This window comes from Panthera leo, chromosome D2 (assembly GCF_018350215.1).
Source record: "Panthera leo isolate Ple1 chromosome D2, P.leo_Ple1_pat1.1, whole genome shotgun sequence".
NCBI lineage: Eukaryota > Metazoa > Chordata > Mammalia > Carnivora > Felidae > Panthera > Panthera leo.
In genome coordinates this window covers 34981474-35003125 of record NC_056689.1, presented here as the reverse complement: position 1 = coordinate 35003125, position 21652 = coordinate 34981474, and the positions used below count along the sequence as shown (strand labels likewise).

At 36.4% G+C, this 21652-nt stretch overlaps 1 protein-coding gene across 8 annotated transcripts in view; it reads right to left on the bottom strand.

Moving 5' to 3' along the window:
• Positions 1-21652, bottom strand: part of SAMD8 (sterile alpha motif domain containing 8) — a 51586-nt gene that overhangs the window by 12330 nt on the left and 17604 nt on the right. For 6 of the 8 annotated variants that reach the window (XR_006194736.1, XR_006194735.1, XM_042908987.1 and 3 more), the window contains one exon: positions 11828-12420. Coding sequence is in view for 6 of the 8 variants with exons in the window: in XM_042908987.1 (XP_042764921.1) it covers positions 11828-12420 (593 nt within the window). In the remaining 2 variants the exon portion in view is untranslated. Of the gene's footprint in view, positions 1-11827; positions 12421-15448; positions 16516-18476; positions 18912-21652 lie in introns of those variants that run through there. The other 2 variants (XM_042908988.1, XM_042908992.1) reach the window with 2 other exon arrangements.

The following is a 21652-nucleotide window of genomic DNA, read 5'->3' as shown; positions in this document are numbered from 1 at the left end:
AGTCAGGCGCTTAACCAACTAAGCCACCCAGGCACTCCTGATTGTCTTATTTTTATTCTTTGTACATTTCCACTAAAATTTCTTGTACAATGTATTAATTTTATAACTAAGGAAATAAACGTATCTTTTAAAAATAAAACATGAAATCTGAAAGGAAGGTATTAATAGTTTTATCCAACCAAACCTTATTCAGAGTAAGTGAAGAGAATACATCATCTTTAGCCAGGGATTTGTCATTTATTACCTCAAAAGATTCCTCTTATGTATTTTTAATCTATTGCTGTCTTATTTATCTCGCATTACTAGGGGAAAAGGTTATCACATATCAGAAATTTTTAAATAAAAGAAAAATTCCTTTAAAAGACTTTAACTATATAAATTTTTAAATGAACATTTAAAAATAATACATATGTATATATGTATGTGTGTATGTATATATGTGTGTGTGTGTGTGTGTGTGTGTGTGTGTGTATATATATATATATATATATATATATATATATATATATATATAAAACAATTTTACAATGTTTAGGATGAAAATACATTTCTGCCCCACCCCCTACCTAATTCTTGCTTCCCAGAGGCAATCACTTTCACTCTTGTGTTTTATTTAGCATTATATCTCTTAGCTGCCACAGTCCATTTTCTCTCCCCTATTCTCTACAGTTTCACAATTTTTTAAAAAACAATTTTTGGCTTTTACTTAAGTTTCTAAATACCATTTGCAGCTGAGTCAGTAGAGAACAATAATTAAATCCCTTTCTTGTAGAAATTCTTATAATTCTCTAGAGCTAAAAAAGCTTTCTTTCTTTCTTTCTTTTCTTTTCTTTTCTTTTAGTTTGCTCTGTTTCTTATGTGCCTATCATCAATTCAGCTTCAAACTATTCTACCGATTCAATTTTTCCTTTTGGGGAAATCTCTCTTAGAGCTCTTCTTTTTTTTTTTTTTTTTTTCAAATTTAGTAGGTTTGGTCATGATCCCAAGGTTTGCCTTTCCCAGAATGGCATATAAATGGAATCACACAGTACGGTTGCATTTTCTAGTCTGCCTGTATGGCTCTTTTTTTGAAGTAAAACTCGACTTTCACCTTGTAAACTCCTCTTTTCTATATTAGATTCTTTGTTTCCTGAATCCAAGTACTCGTCTTTTTCAGTTTACTCTTTAGTTTTGTTTCCTCCATTCGTTTTCTGAGAAAGACAGGCTGAAGGACAAACTTGTTTTTAATGTTAGATTTATTGAGGTTTAATTTACAACCCAAAAAATTCATCCCTTTTAGCTGTGTAGTTCAATGAGGTTGACAAACGTATTTGTCAGTCATGTAACCACCGCCACTATAAAGATATAGAATATTTTCATTACTCCAAAAAGTTCCCTTGTGCCCCTCTGTAGTCAACCCCCTCTCTCACTTCTAGCTCTGGGGCAACAAGTCAACTGATTTCTGTCCTATATAGGTTTGCCTTTCTCAGAATGGCATATAAATGGAATCACACAGTATTTATCTAGATACCTTTTGTATCTGCCTATTTTCACTTAGTATAATATATTTCAGATCTACCCATATATACTGCATGTATAATTCTTTACCCTTTCTTTATCTACAATTTCCTTTCCATTCACTGGTTGATGGGTATTTCGGATATGTAATGGATATTTGGATATATTCAGTTTTGGGTGGTTTTGAATAAAGACCACATACAAGTCTTTGCATGGATATATGTTTTCAATTCTCTTAGGTAAATACTTAGAAGTGAAACTGTTAAGGGTTATGTTAAGGATATGTTTAACTTTTTAAGAAACTATCAAACAGGGGGCGCCTAGGTGGCTCAGTCGGTTTAGTGTCAGACTCTTGATTTCGGCTCAGGTCATGATCCCAAGGTCATGGGATCAAGCCCTGTGTCAGGTTCCATGCTGAGCATGGAGCCTGCTTAGGATATTCTCTCTCTCTCTCTCTCTCTCTCTCTCCTCTCCCGTTTGCATTCTCTAAAATAAAAAACAAATTATTAAAAAAACACCACAACTATCAAGCTGTTTTCAAAGCAGTTCTGTCATTTTGCATCTCTACCAGCAATGTATGAGATTATCAGTTCCTTTGAATCCTCATCAGGCGTTATCATCAATTTTTTTCATTTTAGCAATTCTAGTAGCTGTGGGATTGGAAAGTAAATATTTTGAGACTTGAAAACTTAAAAATATCCTTGGGTCTATCAGCAATTGCACTACTAGGTATTTCCAAAGGATACAAAAATGCTAATTCAAAGGGGCATATGCACCCCAATGTTTACAGCAGCGCTATCAATAGTCAAATTATGGAAAGAGCCCAAATGTCCACTGACTGATGAATGGATAATGATGTGGTGTGTGTGTGTGCATGCGTGTGTGTGTGAGATGGAATATTACTCGGTGACCAAAAAGAATGAAATCTTGCCATTTGCAACAATGTGGATGGAACTAGAGTATATTATACTAAACCAAATAGGTCAGAGAAAGACAAATAGCATGATTTCACTCGTGGAATTTAAGAAACAAAACAGATGAACATTGGGGAAGAAAGGGAAAATAAGATAAAAAACAGGGAGGCAAAGCATAAGAGACTCTACAGAGAACAAAGTGAGGGTTGCTGAAGGGGAGTAGGTGGGGGGATGGGCTAAACGGGTGAGGCTCATTAATTAGGAGGGCACTTGTTGGGATCAGCACTGGGTGTTACATGTAAGTGATGAATCACTAAATTCTACTCTGAAACCAATACTACACTATATGTTAACTAACTTGAATTTAAATTAAAAAAAAATTTAAAAACTATCCTTCGGTCTAACGTTATAACTAATTGGCAGTTTGCTTGGACTGAAAATTCTAAGTTAGATGTTATTTTGTCTCAGAAAGTTAAAGGTCTTGTCCTCTAGCTTCCACTGTTGCAAAGAATTTGATGCTATTTAGATTTCCAATCTTTTCTATGTTACTTGTTCTGTCTCTTAAGAAGCTAAATTTTAGGGGGCACCTGGGTTGCTCAGTAGGTTGGGCTTCTGACTTCAGCTCAGGTCATGATCGCACAGCTTGTGAGTTTAAGCGCTCAGGTCATGATCGCACAGCTTGTGAGTTTAAGCCCTGCATCGGGCTCTGTGCTGACAGCTCGGAGCCTGGAGCCTGCTTCAGATTCTGTGCCTCCCTCTCTCTGTGTCCCTCTCCTACTTGCACTCTGTCTGTCTCTCTCTCTCAAAAATAAAGATTAAAAAAAATAAATTAAAAAAAAAAAGAAGTTAAATTTTAGGATCTTCAGCCTAAAATCCAGTGTTCTGAAATTTTCCATTTCTTATTCAGTGGGCCCTTTCAATCTGGAAAGTCACATCCTTTGAATTCAGGAAATTTCCTTTATTATATCCTAAATAATATCTTCCCCTTCATTTTCTCTGTGTATTCTTTCTAACACCCTTATTTGTTCACTGTTGGGCCAAATGGATTGATCTTACTTTTTCTCCTCTACTTTTCATTTTTGTTCTACATACAGGGCAATTTATCATATCTGTATCCCAATTATTCTGCTGGATTTGATTTTATTTTTTATTTTTTTTTTTATTTTTTTTTTTTTAATTTTTTTTTTTTCAACGTTTTTTATTTATTTTTGGGACAGAGAGAGACAGAGCATGAACGGGGGAGGGGCAGAGAGAGAGGGAGACACAGAATCGGAAACAGGCTCCAGGCTCCGAGCCATCAGCCCAGAGCCTGACGCGGGGCTCGAACTCACAGACCGCGAGATCGTGACCTGAGCTGAAGTCAGACGCTTAACCGACTGCGCCACCCAGGCGCCCCTCTGCTGGATTTTAAATTTCTACTTTCATTTTTAAATTTCCAAAAGCTTTTTTCCTTCTGAATTTTCCTTTTTTATAGCCTACTGTTACTGTCTCATAAAATGCAACATAACATCTCATCTGTGAGAATATGGTTTATTTTTTGAAGTGTTCTTATGCTATTTTGTGTTTCCCATGTTGCTTTTTTCTGTTTGCATTGGTCTTTTGTCCTTAAATGTCTGATCATTCTTGACCATTCATATTTGACAGTGAAGCACTAAAAAAATAATTTGAAGCTCTGTGCGCATAGATTGAGCTTCTCATGTTGTGGGTTTCATGGTAGAGTGATAAAGGGGTCTGGTTGATGAGATAGGGATATCTCCCCTACCATTGTATCTATAGTCCTTTTCTCTTGTGTAGGTTTTCCAAGGAGAGGGATCTGTTCTCCTGCTTAGATGACTGGTGCTGGGAGGGAATGGGGATAAGAAGTCTGGCTACTTAAGGAAGGGAGCTAGAAGTTTCAGTGATCAGTATGTAAATTTATAGTAATCACCTTGAACACATCTAGGTACCTTTGTTCTCATGAGTCCAGAGTCCCTCACATTTAACTCCTCTGGAGACTATACCATCTATCTTCTGTTGGAATAGAGCAAGTCTAAAAGCTTTTCAACCAATTCTCCCATATTTGGCTCCTATTTGTACCTGGTTGTGACAGATACCTGGTGCCATCTGTTTAGAGAGCTTTTCTGGAGCTCTGCAACACTAACTCCCCTTTTGGACATTGCTAGCTCCGGTTCCTAATCTTATAATAGGCCCTCAACTTCCTACTTTCCAAATATTCATCATTATCACTACTTTTGCCTTCATAGGATTATAGGGTTCCCCTTCATCTCCTTTTTACTGTTATTTTAGTGGAATGTTGTGAGGAAATGTTTTTTCAAGATCTCATTATTTATTTTGATACAAAGTTATCTAAAATGCATTATACATGTACATGCCTCTTTTTTTCTAGATAAAAATTTAACTTTGGTAATTATTACCATTACTTGGTAATAATCATGATTATGAACACTGATTATTACACTGAATATGATAATGACCTCAGGATTACTGAGAAATGAAGGTTAAGCTCCAGGCTAGTCTAGTTTTTCCATTATTTATGTTTGCTTTTTATAGTGCTTCTGGTTCTTCTGTTACTAGTATGGCTATCAGCTATCCTTTCTCACTGTTTTAAGTGGGCCTGCCTATAGAGGCATCCCTATCTCCTAATTTTCTGTTTAAGGTGTACTGAAGGTCTTGAAATTGTGTAACATAAGCTTCAGAAACAGACTTTGAAACAAAGATCAGTGTGAAAGTGATTAGGAGTGTTCCCAAGGGAAAACCTTAGGGTAGTAAGAAAATGAGATTAGGAAGGCAAGGAAGCAGGGTAAAAGTGAGACATCAAATAAAGGCTTGTGGGGTTAACTATGGCAAGGGTAATTATGGCTCAATCCTATGGGGACTTTGGGAGACAGTGTAGGTCCGACCTAAAAGTTGTCCCAATTAGGGTGAAGAGAAATAAAATATTTATACCCTATCTCATTAGTCATTAGTTAAAGGCCGTTGCTGGAGGGATGTAAATTCCTAAGCATGTTTGCCTCTCTTTCCAAGCAGGCAAAATGTATTCAGCAGCCCAGATGCAGCTCTCCAACACAGATACATTTACTGGATGTTGGGGGCGTCCACATGCAAGAAAATGAAAAAGAGATCTGAGAGTACACAGGAAAAACACTGATAGCACCTGTTACCATTCTCCTATGAATAAAGCTTCAATGCTTAAGAGCATGAAGATTTGTAGTGGGTGGCACTATAGGGAGTTAGGCAAAATTTGGCTTCATATCCCCATTACAAACTGAAAATTACATATATGTTTACACAAAATTTTGTACACAAATGTTCATAAGCAGCATTAATGGCAGCGAAAAAGTGGACACACCCAAACATTCATTAACTGATTAATGATAAACAAAATGTAGTATATATCCATACAATGGAGTATTATTCTGTAATAAAAAGGAATGAAGCACTGATACATATTACTATATGGATGAATCTTGAAAAATTATGCTAAATGAAAGAAGCCAATCACACGCAAAAAAGGCCACATATTGTATGATTCCATTTATATGAAATGTCCAGAACAAATTCACAGGTGTAGAAAGTAAATTAGTGGTTTCCAGGGAATGGAAGGAGGAGGGAATGGAATGAGACTGATAATGGATAGGAGTTTCTTTCTGGGGTAATGAAAATATTCTGGAATTAGTGGTGATAGTTGCACAATTTTGTAAATATAATAAAGCCCACTGGATTGTACACTTTAAAATAAAATCCTCATTTCTCTCTCAGGTCATTTTTCCACCTTTCTCCCACTACACCTTGGTTATAGGCATCTATCGAACCTCAGCATCCATTCTCTCATTTCTTGAAGACTTCAGCTTCTGGTTCACTGTCACTTTCTCTAAAACTTCTATTGTAACTTGGGTTCTTCTCACTTATCTTTTTACTTCTCCTTTGGCCTTGTCTTTTACTCTACTTCAGTGACCTGCACCCATGGTTATAACCTGGATCTTGTCATTACTAAGATTATTTTTCATAATCTTAATTTCAAGAATCCTATATTAACCAACACCTCTTTGCTTTCCAGCTTATTCCTTCTAGTACTCCCAACCTCAATAATTTTGAGACCTAAAATCCATTGATCTTACAACATTTTCACTGTCCTTCACCTATCTCATTTCCTCATGTCCCTTCTTATCCACCTGAGTCCATGGTCAGTCATTATAATCACTCCCTTGCCTGGTCTTCCTTCATCATGCTGCCTAGCAACCCTGCCTATTAAATCCAGTTATCCACCTATTCCATCCACCTATTTGAGTGAGGTAGTAAAAATACATCATGCCAACATGACTACTAACTTCAAGGAGGCCATCAGTGCTGCTACTACATCACACAAGTCTACTCACTCTCCTAGATGACTATTTTACACCCCATTCATTTTCCTCAAACTGCCATCTTTCTCTCCATTGTAACTCTCTATTTGCAGAGAAAATAAAAACAATCAGGAGAGCACTTCCTCGTGCTCTACCATCACATCTAATAATGTGCTCCTGTATTTTCTATCTTCTCTGTTATGTATGAACAGTCCATGTGCCTAAACCAACCTCTCCTACCCATTAGATCCCATCACTTTTCATTTACTCAAGGACATGACTCTGATCATGTCCCTCTCTTTCCTCCTAACATCATTCCCCTCCGCCTAAATTGGGTCATTCCTATCATCAATACAACAAACATACTATAATATAGCCCATCCCAAACTAAAATCCTGGTGACTCTCTATCCTTTCCTTCTCTGTCCAAGATACAGCTCCATTTCTCTACCACCTTTACAGGAAACCTTTTAAGATTTGATTGTTTCCAATTTCTCTCTTCCTATTCTCTTTTTCTCTCTTATCAACTCTAACCAATTTTTTTTTTTTAACTTTTCTTGGCTATGAAAAGTTGAACGAATAAATACTTTAAGGTCTTCACTTAAATCCACCGTACAGGGGCGCCTGGGTGGCTCAGTCGGTTAAGCGTCCGACTTCGGCTCAGGTCATGATCTCGCGGTTCGTGAGTTCCAGCCCCGTGTCGGGCTCTGTGCTGACGGCTCAGAGCCTGGAGCCTGTTTCGGATTCTGTGTCTCCCTCTCTCTCTCTGACCCTCCCCCGTTCATGCTCTGTCTCTCTCTGTCTCAAAAATAAATAAACGTTTAAAAAAAAAAATCCACCGTACAATAATTACCATTTTTTCCACATTTTTTTTCCACTCTTTCTATGCATACCTACACACACACACACACACACACACACACACACACACACATACTGTTTTGGAAGAACTTGAACCCACCCCCTGCAAAGTAAGTTGCAGACATTATGACACTTCTCTCCTAAATACTACAACATGATTCCCCTAGGAAAAAGGATATCCTTTTCATAACACAATACACTATTATACCCAGGAAACTGTAACATTGATTGTTAGACAACATTGTTTAATATGAAGTCCATACCCAAAATTTCCTAAATGTCCCCAAAATGTCAACAGTATATATTTTTTCTTGATATAGGTTCCAATTAAAGTTCATATATTGCTCTTGGTTACAGCTCTTCAATATCCCTACAATTCTCTCTGCCTGACTTCCGTTTGCTATAATATCTACATTTTTGGAGAGTCCAGATCAGCTGTCTTATTAAACTGTTCCTTGTTCTGGATTTGTCTGATAATTTCCTCATGATTAGACTTAGGTTACATTTGGAGGGGCAAGATTATTATATAGTTGATACTGTGAACATCACATCCAATGCACATGTCAGTTTGAAATGCTACATTTGATCATTTGGTTAAAACAATGCATGTCAGATCATGACACTGGAAAGCTACTTTATTCTTCCTATAATTAAGTAGTATGTGAGATGATTATTTTCAAATCATGTAAACATCCTTGATCTTTCACCTAATGATTTTAGCATCCACTGATGACCTGCCTGAATCAATTACTATGCTGGATGTTGCAAAATAGGCCATCCATGTTTATTTGCTGGTATCATTCTTGAAGAATTTCCCCTCTTGCCAGACCATTTTTTGTTTATCACTATGGATTCACAAATTCTTTCTTTTACTCAATATATTAGAATCCATTACCATCATTATGCTTTTGGATGTTTTAATTGCCCTAGTTTGATCAGTGCAAGTCCCTTCAAACCAGCTCATATGTTCTTCTGACATGCTTTCATTGGTTTCATGCACTTCCTTGATTTATGGAACAAGAGCTGTTTCACTCATTTTATATTTTCCTTGCTTCACACTTAAAACCAGTTCATATCAGTTCTTAAAAATCTTCCTCACTCTTCTTTGTGATTTAGTAGTACTCTGGTATGCAGAGTATTACATTCAACCAGTTTTCCAAGGATAGGCATTTATATTATTTCTAATATTTGCAATTACTACAAATAATGTCACAATGAGCAACTGTCACAATGAGCATATGTTTCCTATTTGTGGATTATATCCCATTAGGTAAATTTCAGTAAGTCTCATATTCTCTTTTGAACCCATTACAATCAGCTTCTGCTTTTACTAACTCTTGTGAAGGTCAATGTTGCTATATCTGATGGTCAATTATCCACATTTTACTTGATCCCTGAGTAGCACTTAAAAACAGCTAATTATTAATTATTCCTGCCCTCTTACAATACTTTTTTTTAACTTGGCTTCCAGGATACTACTTTCTCTCTCTGCCCTGACATTCTCAGTCTTCTTTACTGGTTTTGCCTTACTTCTCTGATTTCTGTTAGAATGTTCTTGGGCTTGGGGGCATCTGGGTGGCTCAGTTGGTTAACTGTCTGACTTTGGCTCAGGTCATGATCTCATGGTTTGTGAGTTGGAGCCCCACATTGGGCTCTGTGCTGACAGCTTCGGATTCTGTTTCTCCTTCTCTCTGCTCCTCCCATGCTCATGTTCCATCTCCCTCTCTCTCTCTCTCTCTCTCTCTCTCTCTCAAAAATAAACATTTAAAAGATTTAAAAAAATAATAAGGAAATATAAAACAGGCCACTCATTTAAAAAAAGAAAAAAAAAAAGAAAAGAATGTTCTTGGGTTCAATCTTTAATCTTCCCACTTTTTTTTTTTTTTTTTTTTTAATTTTTTTTTCAACGTTTTTTATTTATTTTTGGGACAGAGAGAGACAGAGCATGAACGGGGGAGGGGCAGAGAGAGAGGGAGACACAGAATCGGAAACAGGCTCCAGGCTCCGAGCCATCAGCCCAGAGCCTGACGCGGGGCTCGAACTCACAGACCGCGAGATCGTGACCTGGCTGAAGTCGGACGCTTAACCGACTGCGCCACCCAGGCGCCCCTAATCTTCCCACTTTTTAACTCACCTGCTAGAAGACCTTATCTAACATTATAGCTTTACCTGTGCTGGTAACTTCCAAATTTCAGCCTACATCTTTCTGAACTCCAACTCATCCTTCCATCTCTTACTTGACATAATGATTTGGTGTAAAAGATATCTCAATCTGACATGTCCAAAACCAAATCCTTACATTTCTTTCCAAGTCAGCTGTCTTCCCATCTCTGTAAAGGGCAACTCCATCCTTGCAAAGGGTCAGGTCAAAAATCTTGGAGTAATCCTTGACTTTTCTTTTTCTTATGCCTTACATGCAAATCCATCAGCAAATCTTGTTGGCTGCGCTTTCTAAATATATAAATAGAACTTGACTCTTTCACACCATCTCTACCACTACTATCCTCATCCAATGCACCTCATTTTTGTCAAGGTGAATTCAATAATTTAATCCCTATTTGGCCATACTCACGTCCACACTCAGGCTATTCTCAGTACAACAACTAGAGTTACCTTTTAAAATGGAAGTTAGATCACTCCTTCTCTAAAATACTTTCCAATGGCTTCCCTTTTCATTCAGAATGAAAGCTAAAATCCACACAATAATCTACAAGTCACTATACAATCTGGATTCCTGTTTCCTCTCAAACTTCATCTCCAACTGTTCTTCCCAGCTCTCATTTGCTGTTCTTTAAACCTGCTAAGTACCCTACCAATTCAGGATTTCTGCAACTTGTGTTGCAACTTGGAATAAGGAAACAACTTGGAACAAAGAACAAGGAGCAAGGAACAACTTGTTTCCTCTGCCTCCAATACTCTTTCCTTAGATATCCATATGCTTTCTTCCTTACTTCCTTAGGGTCTTCTGTTTATAATTGGGAAAACTGTATAGAATAGGGGAGGAGATATAGGGATCTAACAGTTTCTTCAACAGTTTTCATTAGATTCTTCTTTTAGCACCACCCTTTCACCTGCAATATCCAGAGTTTTGAGAAATCTGCAATATAGACTGGGTTGGTTCTCATTTTTCCTAATTGCTGTTTTAGAATTTGATTATTTTAGGTCTGTTTGTTGCCACTCATCCACCTACTTTCAAACTTCCAAAAATGTATGGCTACTCTCTCCTCTCCTATCTGCTGCATCCTTGTAGGCTTACGACTTAAACAAAAACCTCTTTACTACACTTTAAATCGGGGTTTGTGAGGACAAAAATGTGATATGTACATCATTTTGCCATCTCAACACGAATACTTTAATTCACTTCATTAAAAAAAAACACATTCTAAACAAAAAAAACATTCTACAAGGCACTTTCAGAAGGGTAAATATTTTATAAAAACAATCAGGAAAGTTCTACAAACTTGAAACAGATTTTTAAAATCACAAATATAAAAACTAATAGTTTTGAGTTTTGTTCTATTCTTATTTTTCATATGCATATACTATATTCTTTTTTATGCATGCAACACTTCATAAAAACAAGAGGATACTATCAATGAATCAATTTGTATTATTTGTGATAATTCCAATTTATTTGGTGATACAGGAGCCTTCCCCATATTTTTGGAAAAGCTTTTAAACCCCATTCATCAAGAAAAGGTAACCAAATTCCATTTATTATAGACACCATTCCAGGAAACCCTTTTAAAATGTGAACTGCCCAAGGAGCTATAATATAGCTATAAAAAAAATAAATTAAGCAGTGGCTTTTCCCACTCACACAGGCTTAAGGTCTAATTTACTTTAAGACAGGGGAACCTGGGTGGCTCAGTCGGTTAAGTGTCTGACTTTGGCCCAGGTCATGATCTCACAGTTTGTGAGTTCGAGCCCCGCATCAGGCTCTGTGCTGACAGCTTGGAGCCTGCTTTAGATTCTGAGTCTCCCTCTTTCTCTCTCTGTCCCTCCCCCAGCTCATGCTCATACTCTATCTCTGTCAAAAATAAATAAACTTAAAAAAAAAAAAGCGACTTCAAAGCATATCTTCATATGCTACCAGATAAGTAGAAAGTATGTATCAACCAAAATAATAACAAACAACATAATTAGCATAACTATATTATCATTACTGTTATTCCAACCTTCTGCAAACTTGGCAACTAGAAACAAAACTTACCTGTCTAAGAATATATCTGGGAGTGGTGGATAGGTCTGCATATCAGGCACTCGCTCGTGGACTATAACCATAATGAAAGATGTAAACCCAAATACTATAAAAACATATATACAACTCAATATGGTCTTCCAATACTCTGGGTCCAATCTTCGAATAGAATGTTTGTTTTTACCATTCATGTACTGGTACTGATCAGAATTCAAATCAGTGATCGGTCCATCACAGTCATGTGAAGGCTCTCCATTACAGAGCCACTCTGCGCTGTGAAGAGCACTGATGAAAGGTGTCATGGAACCCATGGGACTGTCACTGTTGTATCCCATTTCTTCTAAAACATCAATATGTATTTTCTGCAATTTTCGGACTGAGAGCATTAACCTTTTAATGTCCCCTAAGATTTTGATTTCCAGAGGAGGAGACCGGAGATCATATTCAGTCAATGTTAGCAATGTGATTCCATCAAGTCGGTGCTTATTACATAAAATGTCCACATATTCAAAAAAGCCTTCATCCTTCAGCCAAACAGCTACATGCTTGGTAGTCCAGCGGCGAATGCAGAGGTGATTAGGAACAGCCATTTCCTTTTCCACTGCCTGTCCAGGGAAATCAGGAAAACAAAACAAAAACTTTAGTGTGTCCTAACAACTCCTTTAAAGACCAAATACACGTAAACATACCAGAAACAATAATTTTTCTACTCTGATCTATTGGCTTCTAGAAGAGAGTAAAAAGGAAAAAAATAAAAACCCAAATGATTGGTTTTCAGTAGATTAACATTCTAATAATTTTATGATATGGCCCCCACAGAAGAAGGAAGGCTAATGACTAAACATTTTTACAAAAAATTACTCTACAAATGGCCTTTCCACACCATAGCAAGTGTAACTTCATTAGAAAAAGCCTACTGCTGAGAATTGAGAAAAATCTCATTTTAATGCTTTTCTTAAAATGAGATACAGAAAGATACCTGATACATAAAAATTAATCAAATTTTAGAAATCTTCATGTTTGATGGAATAAGTATCTCCCACTTCTCTAAAATGAGAAAACAAAAACAAGAAACACCACCAAGGTAGACAGAGAACTAGTTTTAGGAAACCCCTTAGATTAAGAATATTTCTACCCACTACACAAATGATTTCTAAACAGATATAAAGCCTATAAACTAGATATAAGTATCTTATTAGCTCATTTCTTTCCATACTTTGAATATACCATTATAGAACTAAATAAGAAATTTCCTTCTTAAACTATCACTGAGATTTCAGTGATAAAATTTTTAAAAGAAAACTGTCATTTCAATGTACTCATATTTGAGGACCCAAACTTTATATTGTGATTGTAAAAGGCCAATAATGTAATGAAATGTACTAATTATTTTTACTACTTTGATCCACATAGTTCTGTTTATGTTCTTTTTCCATTCTAAAACTTTCAGTAACTTGGGCCTCTATCAGGTTTATAAGATAACACAGGAGACAAAGGCCTACATGGAAAAAACTTATTTCCCTGAAGTATTTTCCTCAGTTACTAAAGCATGTGGGTTTTCTGACATCTTCCATATTTTTAAAGATCCTATTTCCTTCTGAGATGATTTTTTAATTAATTTTTTTTTGAGAGAGAAGGTGCAAGTGAGCAAGGGAGCAGAGAAAGAGAGAATCCCACGAGGGGTAAAGAGAGAGAGAGAGAGAGAGAGAGAGAGAGAGAGGAGACGATTTTTTTAAAAAAACACAGTAGGCAAACTTTAAAGCATAACAACAACAAAAAAATAATGACATAAGAAATACCCAAATGTCCACTACCCAGTTTGAAAAAATATCAAATAATTCCAATATATGTTCTGTTTCTTAATCTGGGTATTAGTCATACAGGTTATGTTCATTTTATAAAAATTCAAGAAGCTATATGCTTATGATCTACACTTTACATATGTTAAACTATATTTTAAAAGTTTGCTTTAAAAGGCCAAAAACAAAACATCAATACAATTGAATGTCCCTCCCTGATACTGTCCCCTTCCTCCCCTTCCCAGATGAAATAATTCTTGATTTTGGTGTTTATCATTTTCTTATAATATGCACTTTTGGCTATGATAAATCTTCTATGCTTACATATGTTGAGAAAAGTAAAAAAACTGCTACTGTTCTACATTCTTCCCCTACCCACACAAACTCTTGCCATGAAGACTTATAAATACTTGAAAAAGGCAGATACTTAACTACATGAGCACCACCACTTACACCATCAAAAATATTCAGGCAACAAGAAATGCTTATTAAATATTTATTTCTTAATTACTAAAAAGCAATCTTAATTTTTGGAAGCCTTTAATCAGATTTTGTTTCCAAACAGAGTTTTTCATATTATCAATCCACAATAGCTTTTCAGTCTTAGAACATTAACAGCACATCTGCCTATAAGGATCTGTATGCTTTAAAAAGCTGCCTAATTCTTATGTACTAAAGAGCTACATAAACTGTTACTCAGCTCTTTTTAGCTACAGAATATCACCGCCATCCCAAACATGTTTTATGCAGTTTACCACATTGAATTTATACACACTGATGTATATCATTTTATGTAAGTTATCACATATATACAAAATTCCATTAAAATGACTTTGGTATGTTTTAGTTCATATATATATCCAGATGGTTTCATCCCACCCACTACATACATCTCTCTTCCCCAAAGATATGCTCAGAATAAATTTCTTCATCTTTGAATATCCAACCACACCTGTTACATACAAACTCTGCAGCAGTTACGATGTAGCAAATTTGCGAAGTTCATCTCCCACAAAACAAGGCTGGATTCTTCTGTCATTTTATTCTCTATTCTGCTACCTTTCTCCTTTCTCAAACAGCTTACCACCAATGGGTTCCAAGTCACTCCCATCCTTATAGCATTATCCTTCAGTACGGTTTTGTCTCATACACTGTTCAAAATGATCTTCTCTTTGTTTTTTTCTTTTTTTTCCCGTCTTAGATCACCAGTTCTCTATACTCTCAATTGGGCCAACAATCAGAGTTTGATGCTGGTGTTTTAGCTGCTACAAAACGAGTAACACACACAAGGAAGCCTTCTGGAAGTCTTTGAGCCTGCTGTGGCAATGTCCTAAAAACATGACACACTCCACTAATGTGCTTCATCAGGTCAGGACATGTCCTTTAATTGTATGCTACTACATTATAGTTAGAGGCCCATATTTATGTAACACCATGAAAACCTGCACTAAAGAGGTACATTAAAAAGATGATAAAAGGCTTTAGGGCCAATTTAGTATTTATGTTGTGCCATAGAAACTACATGGAACAGGAAATTTTGAACAAAGATATGACGGCTATGAGTTTCATATAAATCCAAAAAAATGAAATTAAGTTAGTGTTTAAGAACACTTTCAGCTTTAATCAATAATTAATATGAATCAATTAAGGTTTAAAGGGACTCCATTTTTGACCAAGATTTAATGAGAGGGACCAAACTTACCCTCCCACCACAAATAACCAAATGATAGACAAAATACATGGGAGAGAAAAACCAGCATCAAGACACTGGGTATCAGACAAAAAAGATCGCTGCCAGACAGAATACAAAGTGAACCCTACTGCCCCAGCTTACTGCCCTGAGAGGTTCCAAGTCATGTGTGATACAGGACACAAAATGGGTGAGGGCTGGCGGACTTGCTGAGTTGAGGAGATAGAGCTGAGGGTCTGGGGAGATCCAGGTGGCTAGTGTTCATGAAATAGATTACTGGAGAAGAGAAAGATGCACAGACAGAGAACTTGTTATAGACTGAATGCTTTGTCTCTCCAAAATTCATATATTGAAATCCTAACCCCCCAATTAGGAGGTGACTAGTCATGAGGGCAGAGCCCTCATAAATGGGATTAGTTGCCTTTTAAGAGATACTCCAGAGAATTTTATCACCCCTTCCACCACCTAAAGACATAACTAGAAGATGACTGACTATGAAGCAAGAGTCAGGCTCTCACCAGATACCAAACCTGCTGGGTTTTGATCTTAGACTCCTCAGTCTCCAGAACTGAGAAATAAGTGTGCTTTGTTTAAGCCACCCAGTCTACAGTATTTTTGTTATAGTAGCCTGAAAAGACTAAGACAGAACCCCAGAGATCTGCAGAGATTGTCCTTTGAATATGCAGCTAAAATGCTGATCATCACATACACACGAGGAAACAAAACAGGACTGAAAAAAGCACCACCCAGAAAGATTAGAGGGAACAACACTCAGTACACACACAAGACCAATACAAATGCCTACCCCAAACAGACTGAAAAAAAACAAAAGAATCTCACAATTCATGGGGCATTAGGCAAAGTGCATAGGAAGATCTTGCATAGTAGTAAGACAAAATTAATCCTAAAGCAGTAGTTGTTTGGCTGGGGGCAATTTGCTACCCCCTCCCCAACATTTGGCAATTTCTGGAGACATTTTTGGTTGTTACAAGTAGGGAGTCACTTAAAGGGCAGAGGCTACAGATGCTGTTAAACATTCTACAAAGCACAGCATAGCCCTTCACAACAAAGAAATAACTGATTCAAGATGTTGATATTGAGTGCTGATATTGAAAAACCCTGCCCTACAATGAACAGGTCTCTGGTCCAGTCAAATAAATCTTTTTTTTCTTGAAGTTTATTTATTTTTGAGAGAGAGAGAGAGCGAGCGAGATAAAGAGAGACAGAGACAGAGAAAGAGAGAGAGATTATCCCCAGGCTCCATACTGTCATCAGAGTCCAACGTGGGGCTCGATCTCATGAATTGTGAGATCATGACTTGAGCCGCAATCAAGAATCGGACACTTAGCCGACTGAGCCACACAGGCACCCCCCGCCAAACAAATGTTAAAATCAAGATCCAAAAGAATCAAATTATTTTCCAGTAACTTAACTACATCCTACAACAAAGTTCAAGATTACTAGGAGTATTTAGCACTCAACAGATAAAATCCATTATGTCTGGCATCCAATCAAAGATGCCTACTCTCTATCCAGAGTAGGAAAAATTACCTATAATTAATAGAAAACAAATCAATCAAAATTGACCCAGAACTAATACAGATTAAACAGAATTAGCAGACTAGAAAATCAATGAAGTTATGATAACTCTATTACATATTCAAGAAGTTATAGACATGGGCCATAAACAAGCTCCAATGGAAACTTCTAAAGATGAAATTACAATACACAGAATGAAAAATACACTGGATTGGATTAACAGCTGATTAGACATTACAAAAGATAAGAATAATAAACCTGAAGACACAACAATAGGAATTACTCAAAATGAAACACAAGAAAAGATAAGTTTTTTTTTTTTTCCTTTGAAAGTAACCCTGTAGGGGCACCTGGGTGGCTCAGCCTGTTAAGTGTCCGACTTCGGCTCAGGTCATCATCTCATGGTTCCTGAGTGGGAGCCCCGCGTCGGGCTCTGTGCTGACAGCTCAGAGCCTAGAGCCTGCTTTGGATTCTGTGTCTCCCTCTCTCTCTGCCCCTCCCCCACTCATGCTCTGTCTCTGTCTCTTAAAAATAAATAAATGTTAAGAAAAAAGTTTTTTAAAAAGACACTCAAAAAAAAGCATTTGAAAAAATCCAATATTTATTCCTGATAAAACCTCTTGGCAAACCAAAAACAGAAGCATCATCAACTTTATAAAGGGCATCTTTGAAAAACCTGTAGCTAATATCATACTTAATGACAGAAGTCTATACGCTTTCTTATAATATCAGCAACAAGCCAAAACTATCCATTCTCACCAATTCTATACATTGGACATTCTGGCCAGTAGAATAAGGCAAGAAAAGGGAATAAAGCCATACAGATTAGACAGTAAGAAATAAAACTCACAATCTGCAGAATTTGCAAGCAATATAATTGTTTATTTAGGAAATTCAGTGGAATCTATACGTACACACAAAAACCTACCACAACTAGTAAGTTAGTTTAGCAAGATTGCTAGATATAAGATCAATATACAAAAATCAATTGTATTTCTACATACTAGTAATAAAAATTCAAAAACTGAAATTTATAGGGGCACCGGGGAGGCTCAGTTGGTTAAGCATCTGACTCTTGGTTTCAGCTCAGGTCATGACCTCGTGGTTCCTGAGTTCCAGAACATTGGCTCTGTGCTGACAGTGTGGAGCCTGCTTTGGATACCCTCTCTCACTCTCTCTGACCCTCCCTTGTTCATGCTCTCTCTCTCAAAATAATTAAATAAACTTAAAAAAATTGAAATTTATAAAACACTACCATTTACAATAGCATCAAAAAATATCAAATACTCAAGGATAAATCTGACCAAACCCGGAAAAGACCTGTACACTAAAACCTATAAAACACTGTAAGAGAAATTAAAGATCTAAATAAACAATGAGAGATGGGTGGGTCAGAAGATTCAATATTGTTAAGATGTCAATTCTCCCCCAAATTTGAACTACAGATTCAGTGCAATTCTAATCAAAATCCTGGCAGGATTTTTTGTAGATGTTGATAAACTTAACTCACAAAAGCTCATATGGAAATGTAGAAGATCCAAAATAACGAAAAACAACTCTGAAAAAGAACAAATTAGCTGATTTCAAGACTTATCATACAGCAATTATTTTCTACCGCTATGTAGCTAATTACCATAAACTTAGTGACCACCCTCAGTTCTTGCCTCTTCTTATTCTGAAAAGCAGCAGCTTCACCTGTGTTGAACTCCCCTTGTACCTGGAATCTCTCCTGGAAAAGCACATTCCTTCTCAAGGGCTTGCCTGATTAAGTCAGGTCCACCAAGAATAATCTTAGTTTCTTAGTCAACTGTGCCACATTAACACAACATAATCACAGGAGTGATCGCCCATCATATTTACAGGTCCCTTCTATTATTATACAACAGTCACTGGAGACCATTTTAGAATTCTATCATCTACCCCAAATCAAGACAAAGTGGTAGTGGCATGATGATAAATAAAGCAATGGAACAGAACAGGGAATCTGGAAATAGACCTAGATAGATAGATCGATAGATACCTGTTTTTCTACAAACATGTAAAGGCAATTTAATGAAGAAAGGATAGTCTTCATCAAATAGTATTGGAACAAATGGATATCCATATGCAAAAAAATCAATCGATATCTCTCACCACATATAAAAATTAACCCCAAATGCATCACAGACCAAATGTGAAGTCTAAAACTATAAATCATCTAGAAGAAAACACAAGAGAAAATCTTTCTTATCTTAGGTTAGGTCAAGATTTTTTAGATATGACACCAAAAGCAAAATGCATAAAAGAATAAACTGATAAACTGGATTTCATTTGTCTAGGTAGGAGACTGAAGGACCTTTATAGTTTTTAGCCTGTAAATTTCTGCATTGTTTGAATCTTTTATAGCAATGTATTTCTATACTAAAAAGACAGAAAATACATAAAAGTAATATATATTCATTGAAGAAATAAAATTTTAAAATTACCTTTGAGACTACTGCTTGTAATTTGTTATAACTCTCACAGAATTTTCTACGAAAAGAAATCATACCATAGATAATTCTGTCTCATTTTCCTTAACATTATTACATGAATCCTGTCTACTATTATTAAATTATCCTTTGAAAAGGACAGTCCATTAATGGTTATACAATAGTTTGTCCATCTCTCCATTGTTGGCAATTGTTCACAATATTATTACTATTATAAATAGTACTGTAGTGCCTTACTTAAGATTTCTAGGAGTCAAGTAACTATCAAAAAAAAACTCAAGTGTTTCCCCACTAACGTCATTAAAGCTTAATTCACAATTAAAAAACACTGCATGAAAAGCTTGTACTTGTCTAAAACATTAATTGGTATGTATAAAGGAAACATCCCCATTTGAGATAAAATTCTAAAGAGGTTTACTCTGAAATCATGAACAATTAAGAATTTAATTATCAAAGGCACTGAGAGAATATTCAACTCCTGCAGAATCTCATTATCAACAGGCATTAGTCAGAGTTCCAAGTCCTAGACAACAGATAAACAAAAGGAGCTGACTGTTCTGTACAAAGGGGAACAAAAGTATCTTATGGATGGACTCCAGTTAGAAATTTTTGAAAACTATAGAAAATGCAATTTTCGGCACATCAACTCTTTAATTTACAAGCATATTTCTTTTCTTTCCAAATTTAGTTCATACTAATTAGAGATTTCACCAGCCTGAGAGCAAAAGAGCTTACAGTATATTGCCTATATACTGTAAAGATGACTTTATCTCCATACTTAATAAAATGAAAAAACCTTATCATAAGAACTTTAGTTTGGTATTTCTTAACAGTAGCATAGCTATTCCTCAATCAACAAGACTTTAATGCATCCCATTAGAATGACCCAAATCTCTTCACAATAATATAAATAACTCAGTTGTGTTCTTCTCTATTCAAACTGCAAGTACTGTATGTTGTTAGGCTTGACAAAGTACAACCAGTCCAGAACTGCAAAAGCAGATAATGATTATCAATGAACTCTTTCCCTACTCCTCCTTGTTGAAACTATTTGTGTGCTCCACCCTACCTCTGTATGACCAGTTGCAGAACAATCTGGCCCCCACTGAAAATGACTGAACTGAAAGGAGCATTACCTTCGTGAATCACACTGACTCAGTGTCTGTGACAGATACGATGAATTTGGCACTGATGAATTGGCATCTTTTCCAATCTCCCTCTAGTTGTTTTCTGCTACTACAGAGGTCGAAAGCTAAAAAATTATTAGCCAGGATCCCTTGCAACTAGAGTTCTAAATGTGAATTAGATTCGGCCAAGTGGATTCTCTGACAAGAGATACGGAAAACAGTAAGTGAAGTAGGGGCCATTTTACTGAAGTTCTGGCTGTCCACAAGACAGACTATGTAAATGTTGGGTGTGTGTTGTATGTGTGTGTGTGTGTGTGCATGCGCGCACAATTCTCCAGTTTTCAGTCACTAAGTGTTGAGTATAAGGAAGAAGTTGCAATTGTGGAGCAGCAATGCTGCCTTTCTAATGCCTGCATCAGACACGATGATACGTTGTTTTGTTTGCGTATGTTTGTTAAACCATACACAAAACTTACTATTTTAACAATTTTTTAAGTGTACAGAACAGTAGTATTAAGTACATTCACATGGATGTGCAACCATCACCACCGTCCACTTTCAGAACTTTTTCTTCATCCCAAATGAAAACTTTGTATCCATTAAACAATAACCCCCCCCCCCCATTATCCCCTACTTCCTCACCCCACAACAATCAACATTCTACTTTCTGTCTCTATAAATTGGACATTAGGTACCTCATATAAGTGGAATCATACAATATTTGTCTTTCTGTGTCTGGCTTATTTTCCTTAGCATAATATCTTCAAAGTTAGTCCATGTTGTAGCACGTTATCAGAATTTCCTTCCTTTTTAAGGCTGAATAATATTTTGTTGCATGGGGGTGCCTGGGTGGCTCAGTGGGTTGAACCTGAACCTTGATTTCAGATCACATCATGGTTCATGAGTTTGAGCCCCACATTGGGCTCTCTGCTGACAGCATAGAGCCTGCTTGGAATTCTCTCTCTCTCTATCTCAAAAATAAACGAACATTTAAAAAATATTTCATTATATACATATATCACATTTTGTTTACCCATTCATCCATCAACAGACATGAGTTGCTTTCAACTTTTGGCTATTGTGAATAATGCTCCTATAAACACGGCTGTACAATAACTGTTCAAGTCCTATTTTCGCTTCTTTGGTGTATAAACTCAGAAGTAGAATTGCTGAGTCTTTGGTAATTTTTTTTATTTTCAGGAATCACCACA